A 22,840-nucleotide genomic window follows, 5' to 3' on the forward strand; every position below is an offset into this window, starting at 1 on the left:
AATTGAACATCACATTTTAACTTAAAATTTTAAGATAATAAATTTATGAGTTCTCTCAGTTATATATTATTCAACCATCACTTTTTAAGCAACATAAGACTTCCAACTTAAACTTGCCACAAAATATTTAATTGCACCCAAATAAAAATTAGTATGTTTGTTTTATTTAATTGTAATTTTGCTCCATCTATTTTACCAATTCGTAAAATAGCTCATTCTATTTTAAAATTTGACAATTTTAGTTCTTCCATTAAATTTGTTAACTAAAAAAAATAATTTAACATGTTTTAAATGACTGACATATGATCTCATGATATAAAATCATTTATATATATTAATTTTTTATAAAGAAAAAATAAGATGTATTAATTATTTATATATTATTAATTATATTATAAAAATAAATAATTTCAACCATTAAAATTAAAAATTTTAAATAATTTTATTATAATTTCATACATATTATCATGTCACATTATTTAAAATATATTATATCTTTATCTTTTAAATAAAACACTCCAAAATTGGTATCAACATCGAATTAGTAGGGGGATAGCCTGTCACGAATGTGACTCATGTCATGTGGAGCCCACTTCTTTTGTTATGACTTCAATTACATTTTCTTTACTTAAATAACACAATCCCTCTATTTCCCCTCTCTCATTCTCTCTCTCAAACTTATTTATTTTACCTTTCACATGGGAGAAGCTCAAGAACTGCAACTTCACAAAATGGGTATGTCACTCAAACTTTCATCTTCCATTTTCATATACATATATAAATAGCACTTTTATGTTATTCCTTTTTTTTTTTTTACCAAAATCATGTTATTCTTTTATGAACTTTTAATTATGTTATGAAATTGTATTTTATGTCTAGTAAAATCAAAACAATTAATTAAATAATGCCTGTCTTTCTTTTGCACTAGTTATAATTAAAACCTATTTTACTACCATGTTCACCTAAACAATAATGTTTGGCTATGATTATAAGCTAAGAAATTAAAGAGAAATCCTATCTAATTCTATAATTTGTATAAGAATAAAAACCGATGAATAATTAGACATAAGCAAACAATTAGCAAGTAATAGATACAATCATGGAAGAGGTAAGCTATTGAACCACCCTTGTATTTTTCTATAAATAAAAATACTGTTTAAGGTGACTTACACATATCAATTAAAACAACCAATAATTTTTTTTTTATAATATTGTTTTTAAATACCCTTTATTATTATTATTATTATTATTATTATTATTATTATTATTATTATTTTATTATTATTATTATTCACATATTTTTCTATTTTGAATTTATAATTAATTAAGTGTATTATTGAAAAAATAATAACTAATATTGTATTTAACTTGGAAAACGACAAATAAATTAGAGTAATTAAATTGTTTTACAAAAGCGACGATTAAGGATAATGGATGGAGTATATATATGTTTTTTGATCAATTTGTATTATTTTTTGTAGAAGCCAATGCAGACAAAGAAACATTTTCAATGGAGGAAAATAGGTTTGAAGATCAAATAATGAATGAATCAATTAAGATGAATAAGAAAAGAAGGTACTATTTAAAGGTAGCAATTTATGTTGCACTTATTTTAGTAGGCCAATCATCAGCAACACTTCTAGGAAGATTGTACTATGAAAAAGGAGGAAAGAGTAAATGGATGGCAACACTTGTTCAACTTGTTGGTTTCCCAATTCTACTACCTTGTTATTTTTTCATTTCATCAACCAAAAAAAATAATAATATTACTATTGATCCAAATAAACCATCTTTTTTCATGCTAACTTTTGTGTATGTCTCAATTGGCATACTTGTTGCATTAATTTGTTACTTATTTTCATTTGGGCTATTGTACCTCCCTGTCTCAACATTTACATTAATTTCTTCATCTCAATTAGCTTTCAATGCTTTATTTGCATATTTCCTAAATTCACTAAAACTCACACCTTGCATAATAAACTCCTTAGTCCTACTAACAATTTCCTCTGCCCTCCTTATGTTCCAAAATGAGTCATCAAATTCCACAAATTCATCCAATAAAATGTATGTGATTGGATTCATGTGCACTTTAGGTGCATCTGCTGGAATTGGATTGATACTTTCCCTTACACAACTAGCTTTCAAGAAGGTTATCAAAATTCAAAATTTTAAAGTTGTCATGGATATGATAATATATCAACAATTAGTAGCTACTTGTATTATTCTAGTAGGATTTTTTGCAAGTGGAGAGTGGAATGGTATAAAGAAGGAAATGCAAGAGTATGAGATGGGGAAAGTTCCCTATGTGCTTGATCTCACTTTCATAGCCATAACATGGCAAGTGTTTAGTATTGGTTGTGTTGGACTTATTTTTGAGGTTTCTTCACTATTCTCTAATGCTATAAGTGTTTTGGGTATGCCTATTGTGCCTATATTAGCTGTGGTATTTTTTCAAGACAAAATGAATGGAATTAAAGTCATATCTATGATACTAGCTGTTTGGGGATTTATATCATATATTTATCAACAATACTTGGATGAGAACAACACCAAAATAGAAAATAGAGACACTCTTGGTGCTATCAAGGATTCTTCACCTTTAGAAGCGGGTAATGAAAGTGGTGAAAACGGATTCGAGTTAATATTGGATTGAGAATTCACACCAATTCGAATGTTGTTTGTAATTCTAGTTTTATTATATGCTTGGATAATTATAATACCATGACGTGTACTTATTATATATTTATTATATATTTTTAGGAATTATATTAGATTATGTAATCCTAGATGTAATTCAACACTCTCTGTTATCAATATGATTTAAGTTTTTTTATTTTATTTATTCTTTATCAATCACTTAAATCAAGAATCGTAATATGAGATAATTTTACATAATAGTAGAGAAAATATGAGAAAATAATATAGATTTAGAACACAAGATGCGCATAACTAAGAAAAAGTTGATTATAATAAATAGATAATACTATTTTAGAATAAAGTAGGTTAAAATGCAGTTTTAGTCTCTATTTTATCAAATCAACAATTTTGATTTTCCATTTTTTTTCCTACAATTTTGATCTCTATTTTTAAAATTGTTGACATTTGGTCACCCTTCTCAATTTGTCATTTCAATTTATGTGGCATACATTTTAGTGACCTGTATACAATGATATGGAAAATCATGGTGACATAGATTTTAAATTAAATTAAATAATACCTCTTCAATAATTTAAAAATTTATTTCAATGAAAAAAAATTAAAATTATTTGTGTTTTCATAATTTCTGAAAATAAAAAACAATGTTTTAAAAATTACTTTTGGTTTTTAAAACAAAATTTTGAAAATAAAAAATCAAAAGTCACAAAATATTATTTACTTTTATATTTATTTTTTTCTGGAATTTTTAAATTAAAAAAATCATTTTTTTTAATTTTCATAAAATTTTAAAGAAAAAAAAAAGTAATTTGTTGAAAGATTATTTTCAAAATACATTTAAAGTAAAAAAACAGAAATTTTATTTATTTAAAAGATTAATGTGGGTATTATTTGATTTAAATTATATCTCACCATAATTTATCATATCATCAAGTACACGTTAGTAAAATGTTTTTCACATCATCAAAATTAACTATAATTGAAAAGGAGGACTAAATGTTAACAATTTTAAGAAGGATGGTCCGAAATTGAAAAAAACAATAATAGAAAAACAAATGTCAACAATTTTAAAAATAGAAAAACCAAAATTCCGAAAAAAAATAATAAGAGATTAAAATTGCAGATTTTATACTAAAATATAAACAAACAAAAAATATGTCTAAAAAATGATATATCTAAGTTTTATTCAGATGTATTAACTTTACCGATACTATATTTAATTTAGAGGGATTAGAAATACTAATAATAACCCAACAAATTATAATCAAATTTTAAGAATATCTAACGGTAATCAAACAGTAATATATGGTTTTCAATTTTTAAAATTGGACCTTTCTATCTACTACTGAGGACTTGGATTTGCTTGGAAAATAGCCCCAAGTTTTGTTCGCATTTGGTGTTTCGATTTTTGCAACTTGGTTTGGAGTTTATCATTTCGAAGTTTTGTTATTTTGTAATAATGGAGGACAATGACATATAGTGAGTGAACAAGGAGCATCGAACTTATTTCAAGTTGCGTTTTTGACTTTGTGCTTCACGAGTTTTGTTCTGATATCTGAAATAGACATGTAGAAAAAAGAAGAAAAAACACAAACAATGAAAATGTTTTCACAAAACTAATTAAGGTGAAGTTCTATAGGTGGTATGTGCCTCTGTCATTGTCTGAATGGTCTGTGTGGTCTCAACTCTAGTGTTTCTGGAATTATAGTCATTTCATCAACTTGCTACAAGTTACCTACAATTACTAGTAAAATTAAGTTGATCGAGTTAAACTTTGCGAGTTTTGAGTTTGATCTATATTAAAAATTGATAACCTTTCAAACTTATTACTTCAAGTGTAAGAAAATAGAAAAGTAGTATAGCATATGAGTTGTAGGACTTATTTTATTGAATGAATGAAGTGTGTTATTTATACATAGTTTATTCATATTCATTTTAAGTGTCCTCTAACTCTCTAACTAACTAATTAAGAGATTAGTTAGTTAGTTATCACATACATTTAGTATTTTAACTTGAATTAAAATCTTTCAATACCAAGAACGTTCTTGGTTTATTCTGATTTTTCTAGAACATTTTTGCTTTCTAACACTTTCCCTAATTCAAGTTTCTAAGTGATTTTACACTTAACAATCTCCTTAACTCTTCAAATCTAGTTGTCCTCAATGTCTTGGTCATGATATCTGTCAGCTAAACTTCAATTTGACAATAGATGAACTTTAGTTTGCATCTTTCAACTTGATCTCTTAAGAAGTGAAATCTTGTCTCAATGTGTTTTCGCCTTCCATGAGACACATGGTTCTTTGCTAGATTTATTGATCAAATATTGTCAATCATCAATGGTAATGGCATGCACACTTCAATCTTTAAATATGCTATCAATGATTCCAACCACAATGCTTGGCATGCTGCATAGCTGCCAGCAATATATTCAACCTCACATAAAGAAAGTGATATCAATGGATGCTTCTTTGAGCTCCATGCTATTGAAGATTTCTTGAATTTGAACACATAGCCTAAAGTTCTCTTTCTATCATTCTTATCTGCACACCAATCTGAATAACCAACCAAGTCTTCATTTTCTTGTTTTAAATCTGTTGCAAACAAAATTACATGCTCCAATGTGCCTTGAACATATCTCATGATCTCTTAAATGTTAGCAAGTGAGAACGCCTGGTATTCTCCATGAATCTGCTTACCACGCCAACACTATAGCAAATATCAGATCTTGTATCACACAAGTATCTTAGGGAGCCAACAACTTGCTTGAACAGGGTCGAATCAGCCAGCTCTTCTTCAGTTTTTGTTCCTAGCTTTGCATTGCATTCAATTAGTGTGACAGCAGGGTTGCAACCAGCCATATTAAACCTTCTTAAGATCTCTCCAGCATATTTCTTATGGTGCATCAGCAAGCCTTCTTCAATCTCAGTGAACTCCATGCCTGGAAAATAGCTTAGCTTGCCCAAGTCTGTAATTTCAAACTCAGCTTTCATGATTTCCTTGAATTTTGCGCCTTGTTGTTGCTGCTAATTACCAGCAAGTCATCAACATAAAAGCACAATAGGACCATTGTAGGTCTTCCATTCAGTGTGTAATGTCTCACATAAACTCCATATTCCATTGTGAATTTGATGAAGCTAATGCCAATTAGAAATGAGTCAATTCTTTTGTTCCAAGATCTTGGGGCTTGCTTCAACCCATAGAGAGCTTTCCTTAATCTTAATACCTTATCCTCTTTTCCCTCAATCACAAATCATGGTGGTTGAGATACATATACCTTTTTCCAGCAATCCATTCAGAAATACAGACTTAACATCAAGTTGGCACATCATCCAGCCTCTAGCACAGGCCAATGCAATCACAAATATGATTGTTTCAATTCTGGACATTGGAGAAAACACTTCAAAATAATCAATGTATGCCCTTTGCAAGAATCCCTTGACAAACAATCTAGCTTTGTACTTAGCAATTGTTCCATCTGGATTCAACTTCAATTTGTAGACCCACTTTACTCCAATTTGCTTATGTTTCGAAGGCAAGTCAGTCATGTATTAAGTCTGATTCTTTTCAATTGCATTGATATCTTTCATCATTGCTTTCTTCCAGGGTCCTTTCTTCTAGGGTCCTTTCTTCAAGGCTTCTTCAATATTCAAAGGTTATGTATCTTCAAATAAGGCAAAGTACACTAGATCTCCACTGTTGTCAATTTCATTATCATTGTATACTTCAAATTCTCTTAAATCTGTTGGTGCCTGCCTTGCCCTCTGAGATATGTTTGACTCTACTCTGTCTTCATCTATGTTTACATTGGTCTGATGATCCTCTTGCACTTGTGTAGGCTTGCTAGAGTTGTTGGTCTCTTGTTCCCAATCCTAGTGATGGTTGCTGATGGTTTTCTGTGTCCAATCCCACTGCTCTTGCTCAATGATTTTCACATCTCTATTGACTACCACATTGCCTTTGACATGATCATAGAGCTTGTAAGCTCCAGTTGGATGATATCCTACTAGTATCATGGCTTCACTTTTGTCTTGCAGCTTTCTTCTTTTCTGGTCAGACACATGCTTGAAACATAGAGCATCAAATGTTCTCAAGTGCCCTATTACTGGTTTCCTTCCACTCCAAACTACCTATCGCACCTTCTCTGGTAGCTTTTTTGTTGGACATTTATTTAGGATGTATGCAGCAGTTGATGCAACCTCACCCCAAAACTTATGGTTATATTCCTTCTTTTAGTCATACCATTGTGTTGAGGTGTGTAAGGAGTTGTTATCTCATGTTCAATTCCATTCTTGACACAAAATCCTTGAATTCATAGGATGTATATTCTCCTCCTCCATCTATCCTTAGCACGTTGACAACTTCTCCACTTTAATCTTGAAGTTCTTGAATTTGTCCAATGCCTCATCTTTGGTTTTAATCAAATAAATCCATAACATTCTACTTAATTCATCAACAAAGGTTATGAAATACTTATTACCTCCTAATGATAGCACCTCAAATGGTCCACATATGTCACTATGAACCACTTCAAGAATGTTCTTCGCTCTTGCTTGCACTTGTTATTTCAATGAGTTCCTTGATTGTTTTCTTGCCAAACACACTTCACACACCTTCTCAGGAACGTCAATCATAGGAAATCCACTAACCATCTCCTTGACTCCTAGCTGCTGCAAGCTTCTGAAGTTGAGATGTCCAAATCTTAAGTACCAAAGCCAATTTTCATCAATTGAGCTTGTTGCCTTCAAACATTGAATATATGCAGCTTGTATGTTGATAACAAAGATTATGTTCTTTGAAAGAGGGGCCTTTAATATCATCTTCTTTTGCCCATCTTACATCTCTAAGGCATCATCTTTCATAATCACTTGAAACCCTTTCTAAACCAGTTGTCATATGCTCAAGAAGTTACTCTTCATTCTTGGCACATACAACACATTTTCAATCACCACTGTTTTGCGATTTCTTCTCTTGACCACCATGTTGCCAACTCCCTCAGCGTCCAAGCTTCTATCATCAGCAAACATGATCTTGCTCCTTCTTGATGTATCAATGTCCACCAACCATTCTTTGTGACTTGTCATATGTTTGGAGCATCCAATATCAAGAAACCAGAATTGAGACGAAGAGTGTTCTTCGTTTGTGGTAGCCATTCACAAGATTGATTTATGAGTCTAACGAAGAACGTTCTTCGATTGTTGTAGCCATTAACAAAACTGTGTTCGAGTCTGAATCATCTTCTTTAGCTACACAAGCCTCATCCTCGTCTTTATTTTTCTGTTTTCCTTTACCAGACTAGCATTCATCAGCAAAGTGTCCAACCTTCTCACAATTGTAACATTGCTCCTTCTTCTTGTCAAAGTTCTTTGATTTTCCTTTTGATTTTCTACTAGCATTGCACCATTTTGATGAAGATTCAGACTTATCATCAAGTTTCTTGAATTTATTCTTCTTCCATTCTTCTTCTGGTCTCTTTTCTTGTAGGCTTGTGCTACCAGTGCATGATCCCCAAATTTATTCCCACTCATTTCATCCATTTTCAACTCTCGTGCTTCTAAGGTGGCCGGTAATTCTTCCAGACTCAATGTGGAAATGTCTTTGGATTCTTCTATGGCACATATAATATAGTCAAACCTGGGATGCAAATATCTCAATACATTTTCACATAGTTTCTGTTTAGTAAGCTTATCCCCACAACCAACCATTTGATTGGTGATACTCCTCAATTTTGAAATCAGATCTGACACCTTTTCTTGATCCTCCATCTGCAGCAATTCAAAATGTCTTTGTAAGGTCTGCAACTTCACTTTTTTGACTTTGGTTCCTCTAGAATAACACTTCTTCATAATGTCAGGCTTCTTTGGCAGTTCATGCATCAGATATTTTTTCAAAGTTGGATGTGTCAAGGCATTGATGAAGAATGAAGGTGGCCTTGCAATCTTTCTTCTTGTTTTCTTTAAACTTCGACATATGCTCCTCTGTTGGATTGACTCCCAGCTCCTCAAAACCATTTTCTATGATCTCCAATACTTCTTGGAACCCAAATAATGCCTGAATCTGCACCCTCCATTTATCCCAATCTTTTCCATCAAAATGTGGCATATGGGCTAAAAAAAATCCATTGTTTGCACTTGAGCTCATCTTCACTTCACTTGTGTATTAATCCTCACACTTCACTCGTGTTTATCACTCTGGATCGGAAAACCTTGCTCTAGATACCAAATGTTCGCTTTCAAGCTTACTACTTCAAGTTCGAGAAAATTGAAAAGTAGTATAGCATATGAGTTGTAGGACTTATTTTATTGAATGAATGGAGAGTGCTATTTATACATAGTTTATTCTTATTCGTTCTACCTGGCCTATAATTGTCTAACTAACTAATTAAGATATTAGTTAGTTAGTTATCACATACACTTAGTATTTTAACTTGAATTACAAACTTTCAATACCAAGAACGTTTTTGGTTTATTATGATTTTATCAGAACATTCTTGGTTTCTAACAAAAAATTTATATTCGAGTCTAATCTATTATATGTTAAATGTTCAATTTTAAAATTTGAATTGATCTTTTTCAAAGTCTAAAAAGATTATATTTTAAAATAATAGCTTTATACATTTCAAAATTGATGTAGAAAAATATGTTTAAATTACATAAAATATTAGCAAATTTTGATTAAAAAAAACAAAATTTAAATTTTATAATAATAATAATAATAAATTTACTTATATATAATTAAGTAGGTCAGTTTGATAGACTTAAAAGGCTTTTTCAATTGACCTTTCTAATTAAATAGATTTTTAAAAAAACTTTGGCTAGACTTATTTATTAAAAAAAAAATAAAAAGTATGGTTTGGCCCTAGACCTTTGGTATGCTAAGTTATAAACTCTTATCGGTCAATCTAGTCTATTTTCATCCATACCTACAATTGCATGTTTTAAGTAAGATAGAACAAATGCACATACGAGTACTACCTAATTATATAATAATAGAAAAGTCATGATTAGCAAAACAATAACACATCAATTAGCACACATAGACCACAATGCACAAAGGCCTAATTTGAGAGCCTGTAATAATAGAAAAGTCATGATTAGCAAAACAATAACACATCAATTAGCACACATAGACCACAATGCACAAAGGCCTAATTTGAGAGACGGGTGTGATACTAATGTGATACCCTAAACTCAAAATGCTATTAAAGCCTAATACTTGTTTATAAAGCAGTGGAAAATAAAAATAAAAATAAAAAATTTCACATCTTATCGGCAAGAAGGGCATCACATTTCTTAAGTCACGTATTTCCATTAGAAATTCAAAAGGGATTCAAATAATAATAAGTCTCAAAATAAAGACTTTCAAACACATTTAAAATAATAACTACAAGAGAAATTTGTCTCGCTTCAACTATCACATGTTAGAGTTCAAATCCCATAAGTTCAGACATTACATAACACCGAAATACAAAACAACATAATATCAAAAGAAACTAGTAAATAAATCTAATAGCAAGCCTTGGCATCATAAAGTGATTACTCCTTAATTATCTGCCTTTTGTTGAACATATGCATCATTGCAACACCAAACACTGACAATGAAGGGTGAGTAATTAAATCATGTTAAAGTGTAAAGTATGAAGTAACAACTCTCACAATTGCATCTCATACAATAACAACTGAATCATAAGACATATTCGCGTATCTATGTATTTACAATTACATTTACATCACATATCTTTCATATTCTCTACACAAAGATTGCACTTCATAATTTTGGGCCTTCTCCGCTTCTGTTTATGACAATTTTAACATGTCTCATGCTTCTTTAACCATCTTTGGTCTTCGCTATTTTGCTAAAAATTGAGTAATCTACTCCTAATGAATTTATACACGTGCCAATTGGTCACTTCTCATACCTGCATTGTCACCTCTTTATTGTAATCCAAGTTCATAAAGCTCCAAATATTGTGAGTTTTTAGATGTGTTGACATAAAAATGCCTCAGCAGTAACTGAAATTTAAATTTGCATGTAATTTAAAACTGGACCAAACAATGTTGCAATTGGTTGTCATATCTCTCTCAAAATATACTTACAACTTTTTCTGAACGGTGAAAACCCTTTTGTTACTCAAACACCCAAACTATTTTGATACTCACACTACTAGGAAGAGAACAAAGGAAGAGAATTTTTAACACTCAATTTCATTCACTTCAATTGATACAGTACTAAGGCTGGTGGTATATGCCTTTTATAGGCAGAATTGTTACAACAGAATAATTAACCCTCTATGTTAAGTAATTGGATGAAACGGTGCAGCTGTAATATGAGGAGGTGCTGCAATTTGTTAATGCTGAGCAAAACATCTTAATAGCTAACTAAGGAAAATCATCATGGACTAAGACTCAGAGATAGTGCCTTAAATATGGTCCAATCGACATTTGCAACTTCTTAATTCTTCTATATGATGCTTGATTTAATTCCATCCGCAAGAAGCCTTTGCATCAACAAAGGTAATGTAACATGAAAAGCCACAAGTGGATAGCATAGGGACGGTCCCCAATGATAACTGAAAACTGATTCAAAAGAAGAAAGTTAACAATTGCAGCACTTTGCCTTGACAGAATGCCAAGTAGGAGTCAATAACAATTTTATTGATAAATGGTATTTTACATTGATTGAGTATAATTTTAACAGTTGACATCATTGGAATGGGCATGTCCTAGTTTACAATGCCAAATACAGTAAGAACCGTAAACTTTAGAACCAACAAAAGAATCAACATTAGTAAGAAAGATTACAAACACTTATTTTGTGGGTAACACCAAGATCTGTATCATTTCACAAGGAAAAACCATTAATAGAACCATTATTCTTCTTATTTTTCTTTCTTATGGTTCAAAAGCATGATACTCGAGTGATTACTGCATAGGGGGAAAACAGAAAAAGGAAGAAGAACAATGATTTATTTACGCCGAAGCAGGCTTTCAAGTACCAATAATGCAAACAGGATCAAGATTAATTAATACAAACAAACACAGAACACAAAACAACTGAATAAAATTAGGAAGATTTCTGCAATGGTAAAAGTAACAAGCAACTTATCACTGCACTTTGGCATTTAAATGATGAATTTATTACCAGCACAACTTGATATCACCAGTCTACTACATCAAGGGATATTGTGGAATGAATTTGATGATGTTGTTCTCATTTTACTTGAGAACTAGGAGAAAGAGACCGCAAGTCATTTCTGATTTGTATTATTCTTTCGACCCTCTTTAATAAGTGCCTCAGGAAAAGACCTGTCCAATGTGTTGTTTCAGCAAAAAGTTATTGCAACAAACTGATGCAAACCCGGATAATATAAACGGTAAATGGAAGAAAACAGAGTAATAATGGAAAACTTAAAGTATATTTTATCTGAAAATCAAAGAAAAATACAATAGAATGAAGATGGTATTGTCCACAGAGCTAATGCTCCTTCAGAGAACCATGGTTCTCTACCTCGAACAAACTGTATGATTCTACTTGCTACCCTACTCTCTCCTCTCAGACCCCATATAACAGAATTCCAATACCCTGTTTTCCTTTCTCTCTCACTCTCTACTACGTGGAAAATGCCACCTTGATATTTCCTATTCCTTCTAGCATAAACCTGCTGCATACTGGGCTTGGAGGTTGCTGGTGTGCTAACAGCCCATTTGGCCTACATTTCTCATTTGGTGTCATAACACCAACCGGCATTATTTTCTAGAATCATGAGAACTTTAAAAAACTATTCATTTGAAGGATGAAACTCTTTATAAAATAGATATGGAATATATAATTAGAGAAGTTTCATACCGATTGAACAACCACAAGACTTTTCATTCAAGTCTTCCACTTCACTGTGAGAATAAGGTTGTTCATGGTCATCTTCATTTTCATTATTAGAGCTTCTGACTTCACTTCCAATTGCTCTAGGCTGTAACTCATCAATATCATTTTTCATTGCTTGAGCATTGGATATTAATTCAACAATTTCTTCACTAATACTACTACCATCCAGCTCCAACTCACGTTCTAAGGAGGCATATACAGGTAACACCCCACACCCCTTTATCCCCTCAGTTGACCACCAAGATTGTTCCTTATGAGCTTCAAGTATGAATTGAAATGATAGGTTGCAATCAGAACTTCCACTTTCTTGTCTGTTGTAATCATGCCAGCATATCCATACATGATCTGAAATTAATGTCCCAAGATAACTGTGACTAATACGACATCTGTCAACTTCTTTGCCGTGTTCAAAGATGAAACAATGAAGGGCATGGTGGTAAACATTGAAGCCCTCAGAAAGAATGATGCAAAATATGAAACCACACAAGTCAGATTTTGGGATAGGAGGAATAGTTATTGAAGCCTCTAATGTCTGAAAATCAAACTTAAAGGGAACTCGTGTTCCTGGCAAGAAAGAGAAAGCATCAACACCTTCGTCAGAATGGTATTCAGAGAAGGTTTGTAACATGTTCTCAAGCAATGACTGTTGAGTGGAGTCTGTGTCCAGATAAGTGCAATTAGCGGCTTTCAAATATAGCACGGATGGTGGAAGCTCTGATAGAGACACAAGTATCCTGCAATCATCTAAATCAAGCCATTCTAGCCTTGAATGGTTTTGGATGTTATCAGGGAGAACTTCTAAGTTGAAGCACTCATTCAGCTTTAGTTGTTTTAAAGACTGTATGCCATCAAGGATGAACAACAGATTCAATGCATTTATTTGTGAGCACCCACAAAGGTTCAGTACTGTAATAGACCATAGCTGCGGATCATTTGACAACCCAACAGTGTTAAGCTTGCAACATTCAGTTAGGTCAAGAAAAGTAAGTTTGGTATTACGCCAAATCGATGAAGGCAATTCATGTATAGCGGTGCCACGTAAGGTCAAATATGTCATTTCCTCTGAAGTCACCGAAAATTCCATGAGAGATGAACAACCATCAAGTAAAAGTTTAGAGAGAGATTTTGAATGAATATTGGTTTTAAGGCTTTCAATCTTTATGCAACCTCCTAAGCCTAGATGTGTAAGCCTGGGGAGAGAAAAAATGGATGGATGGAGCTGACACAGGCTTTCACATTCACTAAGATATACTCTTTCAAGATTTGTAGCCTTTGATAAGTCTGGGATCTCAATCAGATCTTTGGAGGATTCAAGCCAAATTATGGTTAGATTCAGAAGATTCTGTAACAAGAAATAAACATGACATTGCTGAGAAGCCAATTAAATTCATAATCATGCATGAGTATTGATTAAAAGAGAAACTAAACCTAATCAAGCACAAAAAGGGGCATGGCATTAGCTCTGGAGCAATTTTGTGAATGATCATCAGATTTCCCCTCGTACCTGTACAAATTAACAAGTATATCCAAACAAATTTGTACCTGAACTCCATCCCAGAGCTTTTTAAGCTTGCTATGACTCATGTGAAGCTCTGTAAGCATTTCAGCACAAAAAGTTGACGGCAAAGACTCAAGACAGTATCCATCCCATCGAAGGTACCTCAATTTATCAGAAAGCCACTCAAGACCGTCAGGGAAGTACACATTGCATATTCTCCCATCATATATATTATAGATTTTAAGATATCTTAAGTTTGTCATCCTTCTAAAGGAATCAGCATTCAAGTATAGATCCCCAACTTCTGTACTATGGAATGTTATACCTTCCACAGCTTCAGTTCCCTGACAAACAAAAATTAGATTAATAATTAAGGAAGACTGACATATATACTTGTTATATTTCATAATCACATACATGTGTTTTCATATAGAAGTAATTGCATCCTCTACTTACCTTGTTTTTTTTCAATACATCAGATATTTCTTCAGCTTTCCACAATCGACTTCGTTTTCCAGGGTCTTGAGATTCTTGATTAACAATCTCCCGTCCCATTTCTTGTAACAAATCATGCATTTCTATAGTATCAATATCTGAAATGACATGCCAAATTAGTTTTAGTTGTATGAGAGCTTTATCTAGAAGGACTTCTATCCCACTTATTGCAAAGAAGTCGCAAGCTTCCAATAGATCTATTATAAAATCTTTATGCTCTTCTCTCAACAAGCATGCGATATCTAGAAATATGGCCTTTTGAGAACAATCTAAGTCATCATAACTCAACTTTAACACATTATAAATTCTCCCATTGGGAATCTTTTGGAGCTTTTTCAATTCATTTTCCCATGATTCTTTGCCTCTTGAACGGAGATTTGCACCTAAAACTTTTAAAGCCAGAGGATTGCCTTTGCAATAGGACACTACACTTTCTGATAAATCTTCATATCCAATTTTTGGATGTTCATCTCCAAAGACAGTCAAATTGAAAAGCTGAAGAGAATCATGTTTTTTCAATTCCTTAACCTCATAAATTTCACATTTACTGAACTGACTAAATATGTGCTTATTTCTAGTTGTAATAATGACCCTACTACCCACTCCCAGCTCATCAATTTTTAGGATAAGATCTTCTATTTGCTCTGAGGTTTCGACGCCATCCAACACAATGAAAACTTTTTTACGTGCAATCCTTCTCATGGAGAAAGGTGCCTCTATGTAGGGTGCATCATGATGAAGATTTTCTTCCTCTAACAATGTAGAATAAAAATTATTGTGCACAACATTGAGTCCATACTTTTTTGATTCATCCATTACATTGACGAAGCAACGGCCTTCAAATTGGGAACATAGTTTGGAATATAAAGCCTTAGCAAGAGTGGTCTTTCCTATGCCACCCATGCCCCATATTCCAAGGACTCTAACATCATTTGACCCAATTTTCAGCATTGATTCAATTTGTTCATAATTTTTCTCAATTCCAACAACCCCCTTAATTTCATATGGGTATCTAAGATTCAATTGCCGCAAAACATCTTTGACAATGTCCTTAATGAAGTCCGATTCAATCCTAGCATATGAAAGAGGGGAAAAAAGTTTTACAAGTCTAACAACTACAATAGAAGAAAAATAGATCTATATGATTATTATATAAATTTATGGTCAACATGTGGCAGTGGCATAGTAGAGCAAGAAAGAAACAAAAATTAGATTTCAGGAAATGAAAAACCTAAGGCACAGAAGATAATTAGATTTCTTCAGATTTTTTTTTTCTAGGCATTGAAATCCTAAAGCAAATTATGAAAAAGAGATTTTATGCTACCCATATGAAATATTTCAGTATTTATTATTATTGATATCAGTTGGATTTGTCTTTATTTCGTTTTGTTTTATTTTAGTACTACCTTTGGTTCTATATATAAGAGAAAGTTGAGTCAACAATAGTTGATATATTTTGCTCAAATGATATCAGTTGATTTTGTCTTTATTTCGTTTTGTTTTATTTTAGTACTACCTCCGCTTCTATATATAAGAGAAAGTTGAGTCAACAAAAATTGATATATTTGGTTCAAATTTTAGACCAAGTACATCAATTTTTATTGACCAAACTTTCTCATACATAGGACTGGAGGTAGTATATCACTCATTGATTTGAGTAGTTGACTTTGTGTACTTTCTCCTATACAAAAGGCACTCTTTCATTAGAATAAAATACTTCTGAGTTCCTATGATATTTTCTACATGGTATCAGAAGCCCTAGGTTATTCAATCTAGTGAAACCAATTCTTCCTCAATGGCCTTTCCACCAAAAGATGGTTCATCACCTTTATTGATGATCATACTAGACTTTGTTGGGAATGTTTATTAAAAGAAAAATCTGAGGTGAGACATATTGTCAAGAATTTCTTTAAATTGGTGTAGACACAATTTAATTCCAAAATACAACTGATAATGGGGCTGAATATTTTTAATATAATTTTGGAAAAGTTTTTTATGGAAAATAAGATCGTTCATCAAAACACATGTATTAACTCACTAGAACAAAATAGAATTGTAGAAAGGAAAAATAGACACCTCCTTGATGTGACAAGAGCACTCCCCCTATGAAGAGCATCTTGAGGCTCTATAGAATTTTGAGATACTTGAAGGCTACAATAGAAAAGGGCCTATTATTTAAAAATATCAATGATAAGAATGTGGCTATTTTGACTGATGTAGACTTGGCGGGACATGTTATGGATAGGAAGTTTACTTCAAGTTATTTCACCTTTGTGTGGGGAAACTTGTTTACTTTGAGAAGCAAGAAATAAGAGGTAATTGCTAGAAGCAATGCCGAAGTTGAGTTTAGAGCAATAGCCCAAGGAATTTGTGAAGGTCTATGGATTCCTAGAGTTCTAAAGATGATAGTGGAGCTCCCAGTGAAGATATATTGTAATTGCAAGGCCACATTAAGCATAGCCTACAATTTTGTCCAACATGATAAAAACGCAAATTGAAATAGATTGTCACTTTATAAAAGTGTTAGAATATTAGAAAATATCTTATAATATCTTTTATATTATATTAGAGTATCCTGAGTTATTTCCTGTGATCAATTTATAATCATAGAGATATCTTAGAATATCACTATTATTATGATTTATTCCTGATTTAAGATTAAGTCTATGTTTCTCTATAAATAGATATTAGTATTGAATCTTTTGTAATCAAGTCAGCAAATATTTTTAATATAATTTTGGAAAAGTTTTTTATGGAAAATAAGATCGTTCATCAAAACACATGTATTAACTCACTAGAACAAAATAGAATTGTAGAAAGGAAAAATAGACACCTCCTTGATGTGACAAGAGCACTCCCCCTATGAAGAGCATCTTGAGGCTCTATAGAATTTTGAGATACTTGAAGGCTACAATAGAAAAGGGCCTATTATTTAAAAATATCAATGATAAGAATGTGGCTATTTTGACTGATGTAGACTTGGCGGGACATGTTATGGATAGGAAGTTTACTTCAAGTTATTTCACCTTTGTGTGGGGAAACTTGTTTACTTTGAGAAGCAAGAAATAAGAGGTAATTGCTAGAAGCAATGCCGAAGTTGAGTTTAGAGCAATAGCCCAAGGAATTTGTGAAGGTCTATGGATTCCTAGAGTTCTAAAGATGATAGTGGAGCTCCCAGTGAAGATATATTGTAATTGCAAGGCCACATTAAGCATAGCCTACAATTTTGTCCAACATGATAAAAACGCAAATTGAAATAGATTGTCACTTTATAAAAGTGTTAGAATATTAGAAAATATCTTATAATATCTTTTATATTATATTAGAGTATCCTGAGTTATTTCCTGTGATCAATTTATAATCATAGAGATATCTTAGAATATCACTATTATTATGATTTATTCCTGATTTAAGATTAAGTCTATGTTTCTCTATAAATAGATATTAGTATTGAATCTTTTGTAATCAAGTCAGCATTAAGCTATTATCAATAATATTCAAACCCTTATTATTTTCTCTCCTCCTTTTCTCTAAGATCCACAACTTCAACAAAAAGATAAAATAGATTCCAGAACTCTCTATTTGCCACTAATGTCTTCAAATTGTTGAGCTAACATTTTAACCAAGAGTTTAGCAAGACCAATCTTTGAGCACCTGATAAGCAAGTTGGGCATTAACGATATATAAACACCAACTTGAGGGGTTTAGTATTTATCACTATTGATATCAGTTGTTTTGTCTTTATTTCATTTTGTTTTATATTAGTATATCACTCCTTGATTTGAGGAGTTGAATTTGTGTGCTTCTCCTATAAAAAAAACACCCTTTGTTTAAAATAAAATATACTTGTGAGCTCTTATTATTTTTTCTACAACAAGTACAAATATAACCCATTAGATGGATAGTACAAATTTTAAAAATTGTGTAATAAGTCTATGCAGGGTACAAGCATATGATTACTTAAATAGTTTTCAGAAGGACATATCAACTATGGGCTATGGGCTATGGCCAAGCAAATCAACTGTTATTGTTCACTTCTCCAAATAATTTGTTATCACATAACTTGTGTCATGTGAAGCCTAATAGATGTGAAGGAGAAGAGGATCAACGTGAAGATTTTAGAGTCAATTTTGGCCAACTTAATTAAACCACACACTATTAACATTCAAAGACTAATAGATGTGAAGGAGAAGGGGATCAATGTGAAGAAGACTATGGAGAACTTGATTAGTAATTAAATTTAATATTGAGCATTAGTGGATGTTAATGAGAAGGGGGTGTGGAGAAAACTTTAGGAACTAAAGGTGTGAAGGTTTTTAAAAAGATAATAAAATGACGTATTTATGTTTCAATGTGTTGAACAAACTTAACTGGGGATAAGGGAGTAGATCATTCTATATTATTTAATAGAGTCATTTCATCTTCTTAAAGTATCCATATACAGAACTAAAAATTAGAAAACAAAAAATGCACATGATATGAAGTAGTTTATTGAGTTTACAAAGAATTTTGGAAACAGTTAAGTCATGACATGAAGAAAGATGAATAGTTTGTTATTTACCTATACTTTTGAGAGTCCCAACCAACTAAATTAGCTGCCTCAGTGAGAGCAGCTTTCCATTTCTGCAACTTGTCATTATTGTACATCAAATCTCGCTTATGTTCTGCAAAGGCTTTCTGGTAACTCCCGGTCTGCTTCCTCACATGTGAAGGATCTATGTTGTAAAAAACCGGGATCACAATCTGTTCCTTATCTTTCTTGCATTCTAGAATCTTTTTGAGCTCATTCAAGCACCATTTTGAGGAAGCATAGTTTTCTGAGAAGATGACTATAGATGCGTGTGACTCCTCAATGGCTTTGGCTAGTGCTGGCGAGATCTCATCTCCTTTTTTAAGCTCATTGTTGTCTATAAAGGTTTCAACTTTCTTTCGACTCAGAGCATCATAAAGATGGCTCGTGAAGTTTCTGCGAGTATCCTCACCTCGAAAGCTAAGAAAAACATCATATTTTTTCAAAGACACCACCGAAGAAGATATAGAGGAGGAAGCAAAACTACTGCTCATTTTTTCCCTATCTGGTATGAATTCCAATTACCTACACTAATCACAATGCTACAGTCAAAAATAAAAAATGTTTAAATGCGTTGTTTATACTTGTTGCCAATGATATTTTTTACTGGTTGGGCTTCATAAATCTGATTGACATAGATCAAGCAGTTCAAAGTTCACATATTGCTCATCTATGGACTGATTAAACAAACAATATTTGCTAAATCACACTAGTGATTTCAAGCTGTTTGTGATCCTTGAACTTTTGTTTGTCTTATATTAATGTCTTGCTTTTGATGTGGAAAAGCTAACCAGTGAATTTGAGTATGAAAAAACTTAGTCAATGATTCGACATAAAAAGCCTAATGACATGAACTAATAAAGAATCTTAACCTAGATGAAGTGAAGAGCAACCCAGATAAAAACCTCAAGTTCAATTCAAGCGAAAAGGTTAAACATGGAGTCTTTATATAAAATTAGACACAAATAGCCTAACAATGTAAATTTAATGAATCTGGACCATGGGATTGCTGTACTGTACTATTGCAAGTGCTGAAGAAAATTCAATAAAATTAAACCGACTTTAATTTGGCGAACAATTTAGGTTGAGCACGTATATTTCACTTTGAAGACAAAAATGAAATTGAAGAATTTCATTCTTAACATTTAAAATGAAAATATCTTTTAATTTATTAGGTTTTATATTTTGATCTAATTTATGGAGGACATGCTTGAAGTTGAATATTCTTTGTTTATCCAAGACAAGTGGCATTTCTGTAAACAACCTCCACATAACAAAGGTTGATAAGTATGCAGTATGCAGTATGCAGTATTGAAGTTTGGAGAGAAATTTGAAATATATAAAAGAAAAATGATGGTGAATAATAATTTAGGAAGTAGGAATGAAAATGAAATTGCGTAATTGAGTGATTAAATTAAAAGAAGGGGGAAAAGGAGCATACCAGAGAGGGAATCCAGCAGGTTGTTAGAAGAGAGAGGGAAGGTAATTCTTGAGTGCAATGAAAGAGTAATTTGTGTTGCGTTGCATGGGTTAATGAAAATGATGTTGAATAGAAGAAATAAAGCAATTGGATAAAAGTGAAGCGAGAAGTATCGGCGAAGTTGAAGAGGAAAAATCTCCGTCCACAACATGTTGAAGTTGGAGTTACTAGACGCGTTCTCACTCAGACTAACTAAGAGCATCTACAACGGGAGTAAAAATGAGTTCGTCCCACTTCCAGTTTTTTATGGGTTCACCGTTTGTGCCAATGTGTTATCACTACTGTCAGTAAGGAACGGTGCTTCATAGCAGTTACCTTTTTTTGTTTTGTTTTTTCTATCTATTTTCACAATTTAATAATAATATAATTATAACCGCTACCTTTTATTAATTTATTAATAATAATAAATTTATCATTTTTTATTAATTTATAGCCGTTAACTTCTTTTTAATTTAGGCTAAATTACATCTATAGTCCCTTAACTTAATTTCAGGTAACGTTTTAGTCCTTTATCTTTTTTTTTTTCAATTTAGTCCTTTATTCCTAAAAATAGCAAATAAAGTATGAAAATATGAGTTTATTTGAAGATTTGCGTTACGAATTTGATGAAATTTGTATTATATTGAAGAATATAATTAATTTTATGAGTTTTGATTGAAATTTTTTTTGAATTTTTGTATAAAAAAGGATATCATTGTTGAAATTTTAAAACATAAAATATCAAATTGTCACTTAAAATTAAAATAAAGGACCAAGTCGGGAAAAAGTAAAGATAAAGGACTAAAACGTTACCTGAAATTAAGTTAAGGGACCACAAATGTAATTTAGCATTTAATTTATTAAATAATAATAATTTTGTAACCATTAGCTTTTTTTAGTTAATATACCACCGTTAGCCTTTTTTTTCTCCTTTAATTACGATTGTTAACTCATTAATAGAAACAATTTGTTACTCATACTTTTTCTTCACAATTTTTGTTACAGAAGTTTATTAAAGTTTTTATTAACGTACTTTTTTATTTATTTTTCCATTTAAATTAATATTTTAAGTTATAATAAAATTAAATATTAATGTATAAATTAAAGTAATGAAATATAATATGATTTTTTAAAAGTTAAACTATAAAAAATGAATGAGTTGATTTAAGATGATGTGGCATAGTAGAACTTGAATCATGTTGAGTTCACCGTTGGAGTAGAAAATGAGTGAATTGTTTCAAGATGACGTGGCACATTGGACCCATCTAAAGAATCCATATTGAGTTCACCGTTGTAGATACTCTAAGAAGAAACCGCTACCGAGTCCAAATCACTCGGACCGAGCCTCGTTGGACTTACTATTTTGTGTTTGAAACAAGTTGATTGGAAAAACTTTGACTCTTGTATATTTAGATAATAATATTTTGTGGCAATAATTTAAAATATTAATGTTGTGTTTTAGTGTGTAGTTTTAGAACAACATGTTATTTATTTTTTATAAATTCACGTTTTCTTTTATCTAAGTTAAAAGAATATCAATACTTTGCTTTTAATTTTCGTATTCTAAGTTCAGTAAATACATTCTGAAACACGTCTATGATGGTTTTGTTATTGCAAGCAATACTCTGATTTGTTAAGCATCTAATTATTCTATCTCTAATAATTGTGACAAGTAAATGATTTGTGTTTGATAAATTGTGTCGATCATGTGTGTAACAACCCGTTTTTCAAAGCGTGAGTGTATTTTTTTTTTCAAAAGGAATTAAAATAAATTAGGAAAATAAATAAGGTAACACACGTTCGGATAAATATTTAAGTCGTAATACAACGACAAATAAGTCAACAGAATTTACGAGCAGCGGAAAAATTATTAATCCATGAATTCAAAATATATACATAACAAAAGTAGTACAGTCTTCCAGTTTAAAAATAAATGCAACCCCAAAAGAAAGACATCCGTTCCCTCTGTGACAACCTAGTCTGATCATTTTACAAAACAACTAAACACCCTGAGTGATCTCCACGCGCCCCGTGAGATCCTCCTAACGTAGCTGCAGTCAAGCGTTCCCATCTCCATTTCCGTCCGTAGGGTACGAACCGGTAGGATCGTCCTGACTCTCATCTGAGGGCAAAGCCCAGATTTCCACAATAATTGTAAAGGTCACCAACCGAAAATAACAGTTAACACATAACATTTAAGTTTTAAATGCTAAAAATAACTTTTCAACTAAGCATGCACCTTATCAGGATTTTCAATATGCGAAAAGTTCATACAATACTTTGC

At 31.8% G+C, this 22,840-nt stretch overlaps 2 protein-coding genes across 5 annotated transcripts; one reads left to right on the forward strand and one right to left on the reverse strand.

Moving 5' to 3' along the window:
- The first annotated feature begins 647 nt into the window (after window positions 1-647).
- On the forward strand, window positions 648-2,838 carry LOC101500427 (purine permease 21-like). The gene is made up of 2 exons (XM_004516051.4): window positions 648-735; window positions 1,482-2,838. The coding sequence occupies exons 1-2, from the start codon at window positions 699-701 to the stop codon at window positions 2,651-2,653; spliced, it is 1,209 nt and encodes a 402-aa protein (XP_004516108.1). The 5' UTR covers window positions 648-698; the 3' UTR covers window positions 2,654-2,838.
- A 7,451-nt stretch (window positions 2,839-10,289) lies between these two features.
- LOC101499873 (TMV resistance protein N-like) lies at window positions 10,290-20,734 on the reverse strand. Of its 4 annotated transcripts, none has more exons than XR_012163118.1 (7): window positions 20,539-20,734; window positions 19,089-19,627; window positions 14,489-15,599; window positions 14,077-14,376; window positions 12,499-13,876; window positions 11,794-11,957; window positions 10,290-11,228 (listed from the first exon to the last, which is right to left on the reverse strand). XR_012163118.1 is itself a non-coding variant. In XM_012712034.3 (6 exons), the coding sequence occupies exons 2-6, from the start codon at window positions 19,589-19,591 to the stop codon at window positions 11,863-11,865; spliced, it is 3,387 nt and encodes a 1,128-aa protein (XP_012567488.1). In that variant the 5' UTR covers window positions 19,592-19,622; window positions 20,539-20,734; the 3' UTR covers window positions 10,708-11,862. The 4 variants fall into 4 exon arrangements, 1 of the variants encoding a protein (XP_012567488.1); XR_012163119.1 differs by having other exon boundaries at window positions 19,089-19,639; XR_001143061.3 differs by having other exon boundaries at window positions 19,089-19,622; window positions 20,539-20,733.
- Between the last annotated feature and the right edge of the window lie 2,106 nt (window positions 20,735-22,840).

This window comes from Cicer arietinum, chromosome 5 (genome assembly GCF_000331145.2).
Source record: "Cicer arietinum cultivar CDC Frontier isolate Library 1 chromosome 5, Cicar.CDCFrontier_v2.0, whole genome shotgun sequence".
Classification (NCBI taxonomy): Eukaryota; Viridiplantae; Streptophyta; class Magnoliopsida; order Fabales; family Fabaceae; genus Cicer; species Cicer arietinum.

What these genes read in the sequence shown, in the direction of transcription:
- LOC101500427 (XM_004516051.4), top strand. Translation starts at nt 699, where the DNA reads ATGGGAGAAGCTCAAGAACTGCAACTTCACAAAATGG. An exon ending in ACTGCAACTTCACAAAATGG is followed by an intron (nt 736 to 1,481) that starts GTATGTCACTCA and finishes TATTTTTTGTAG; the next exon opens with AAGCCAATGCAGACAAAGAA.
- LOC101499873 (XM_012712034.3), bottom strand. Translation starts at nt 19,591, where the DNA reads ATGAGCAGTAGTTTTGCTTCCTCCTCTATATCTTCTTCGGTGGTGTCT. An exon ending in ATGTATTGAAAAAAAACAAG is followed by an intron (nt 14,377 to 14,488) that starts GTAAGTAGAGGA and finishes TTTGTTTGTCAG; the next exon opens with GGAACTGAAGCTGTGGAAGG. An exon ending in GTCTTGTGGTTGTTCAATCG is followed by an intron (nt 11,958 to 12,498) that starts GTATGAAACTTC and finishes CACATTGGACAG; the next exon opens with GTCTTTTCCTGAGGCACTTA.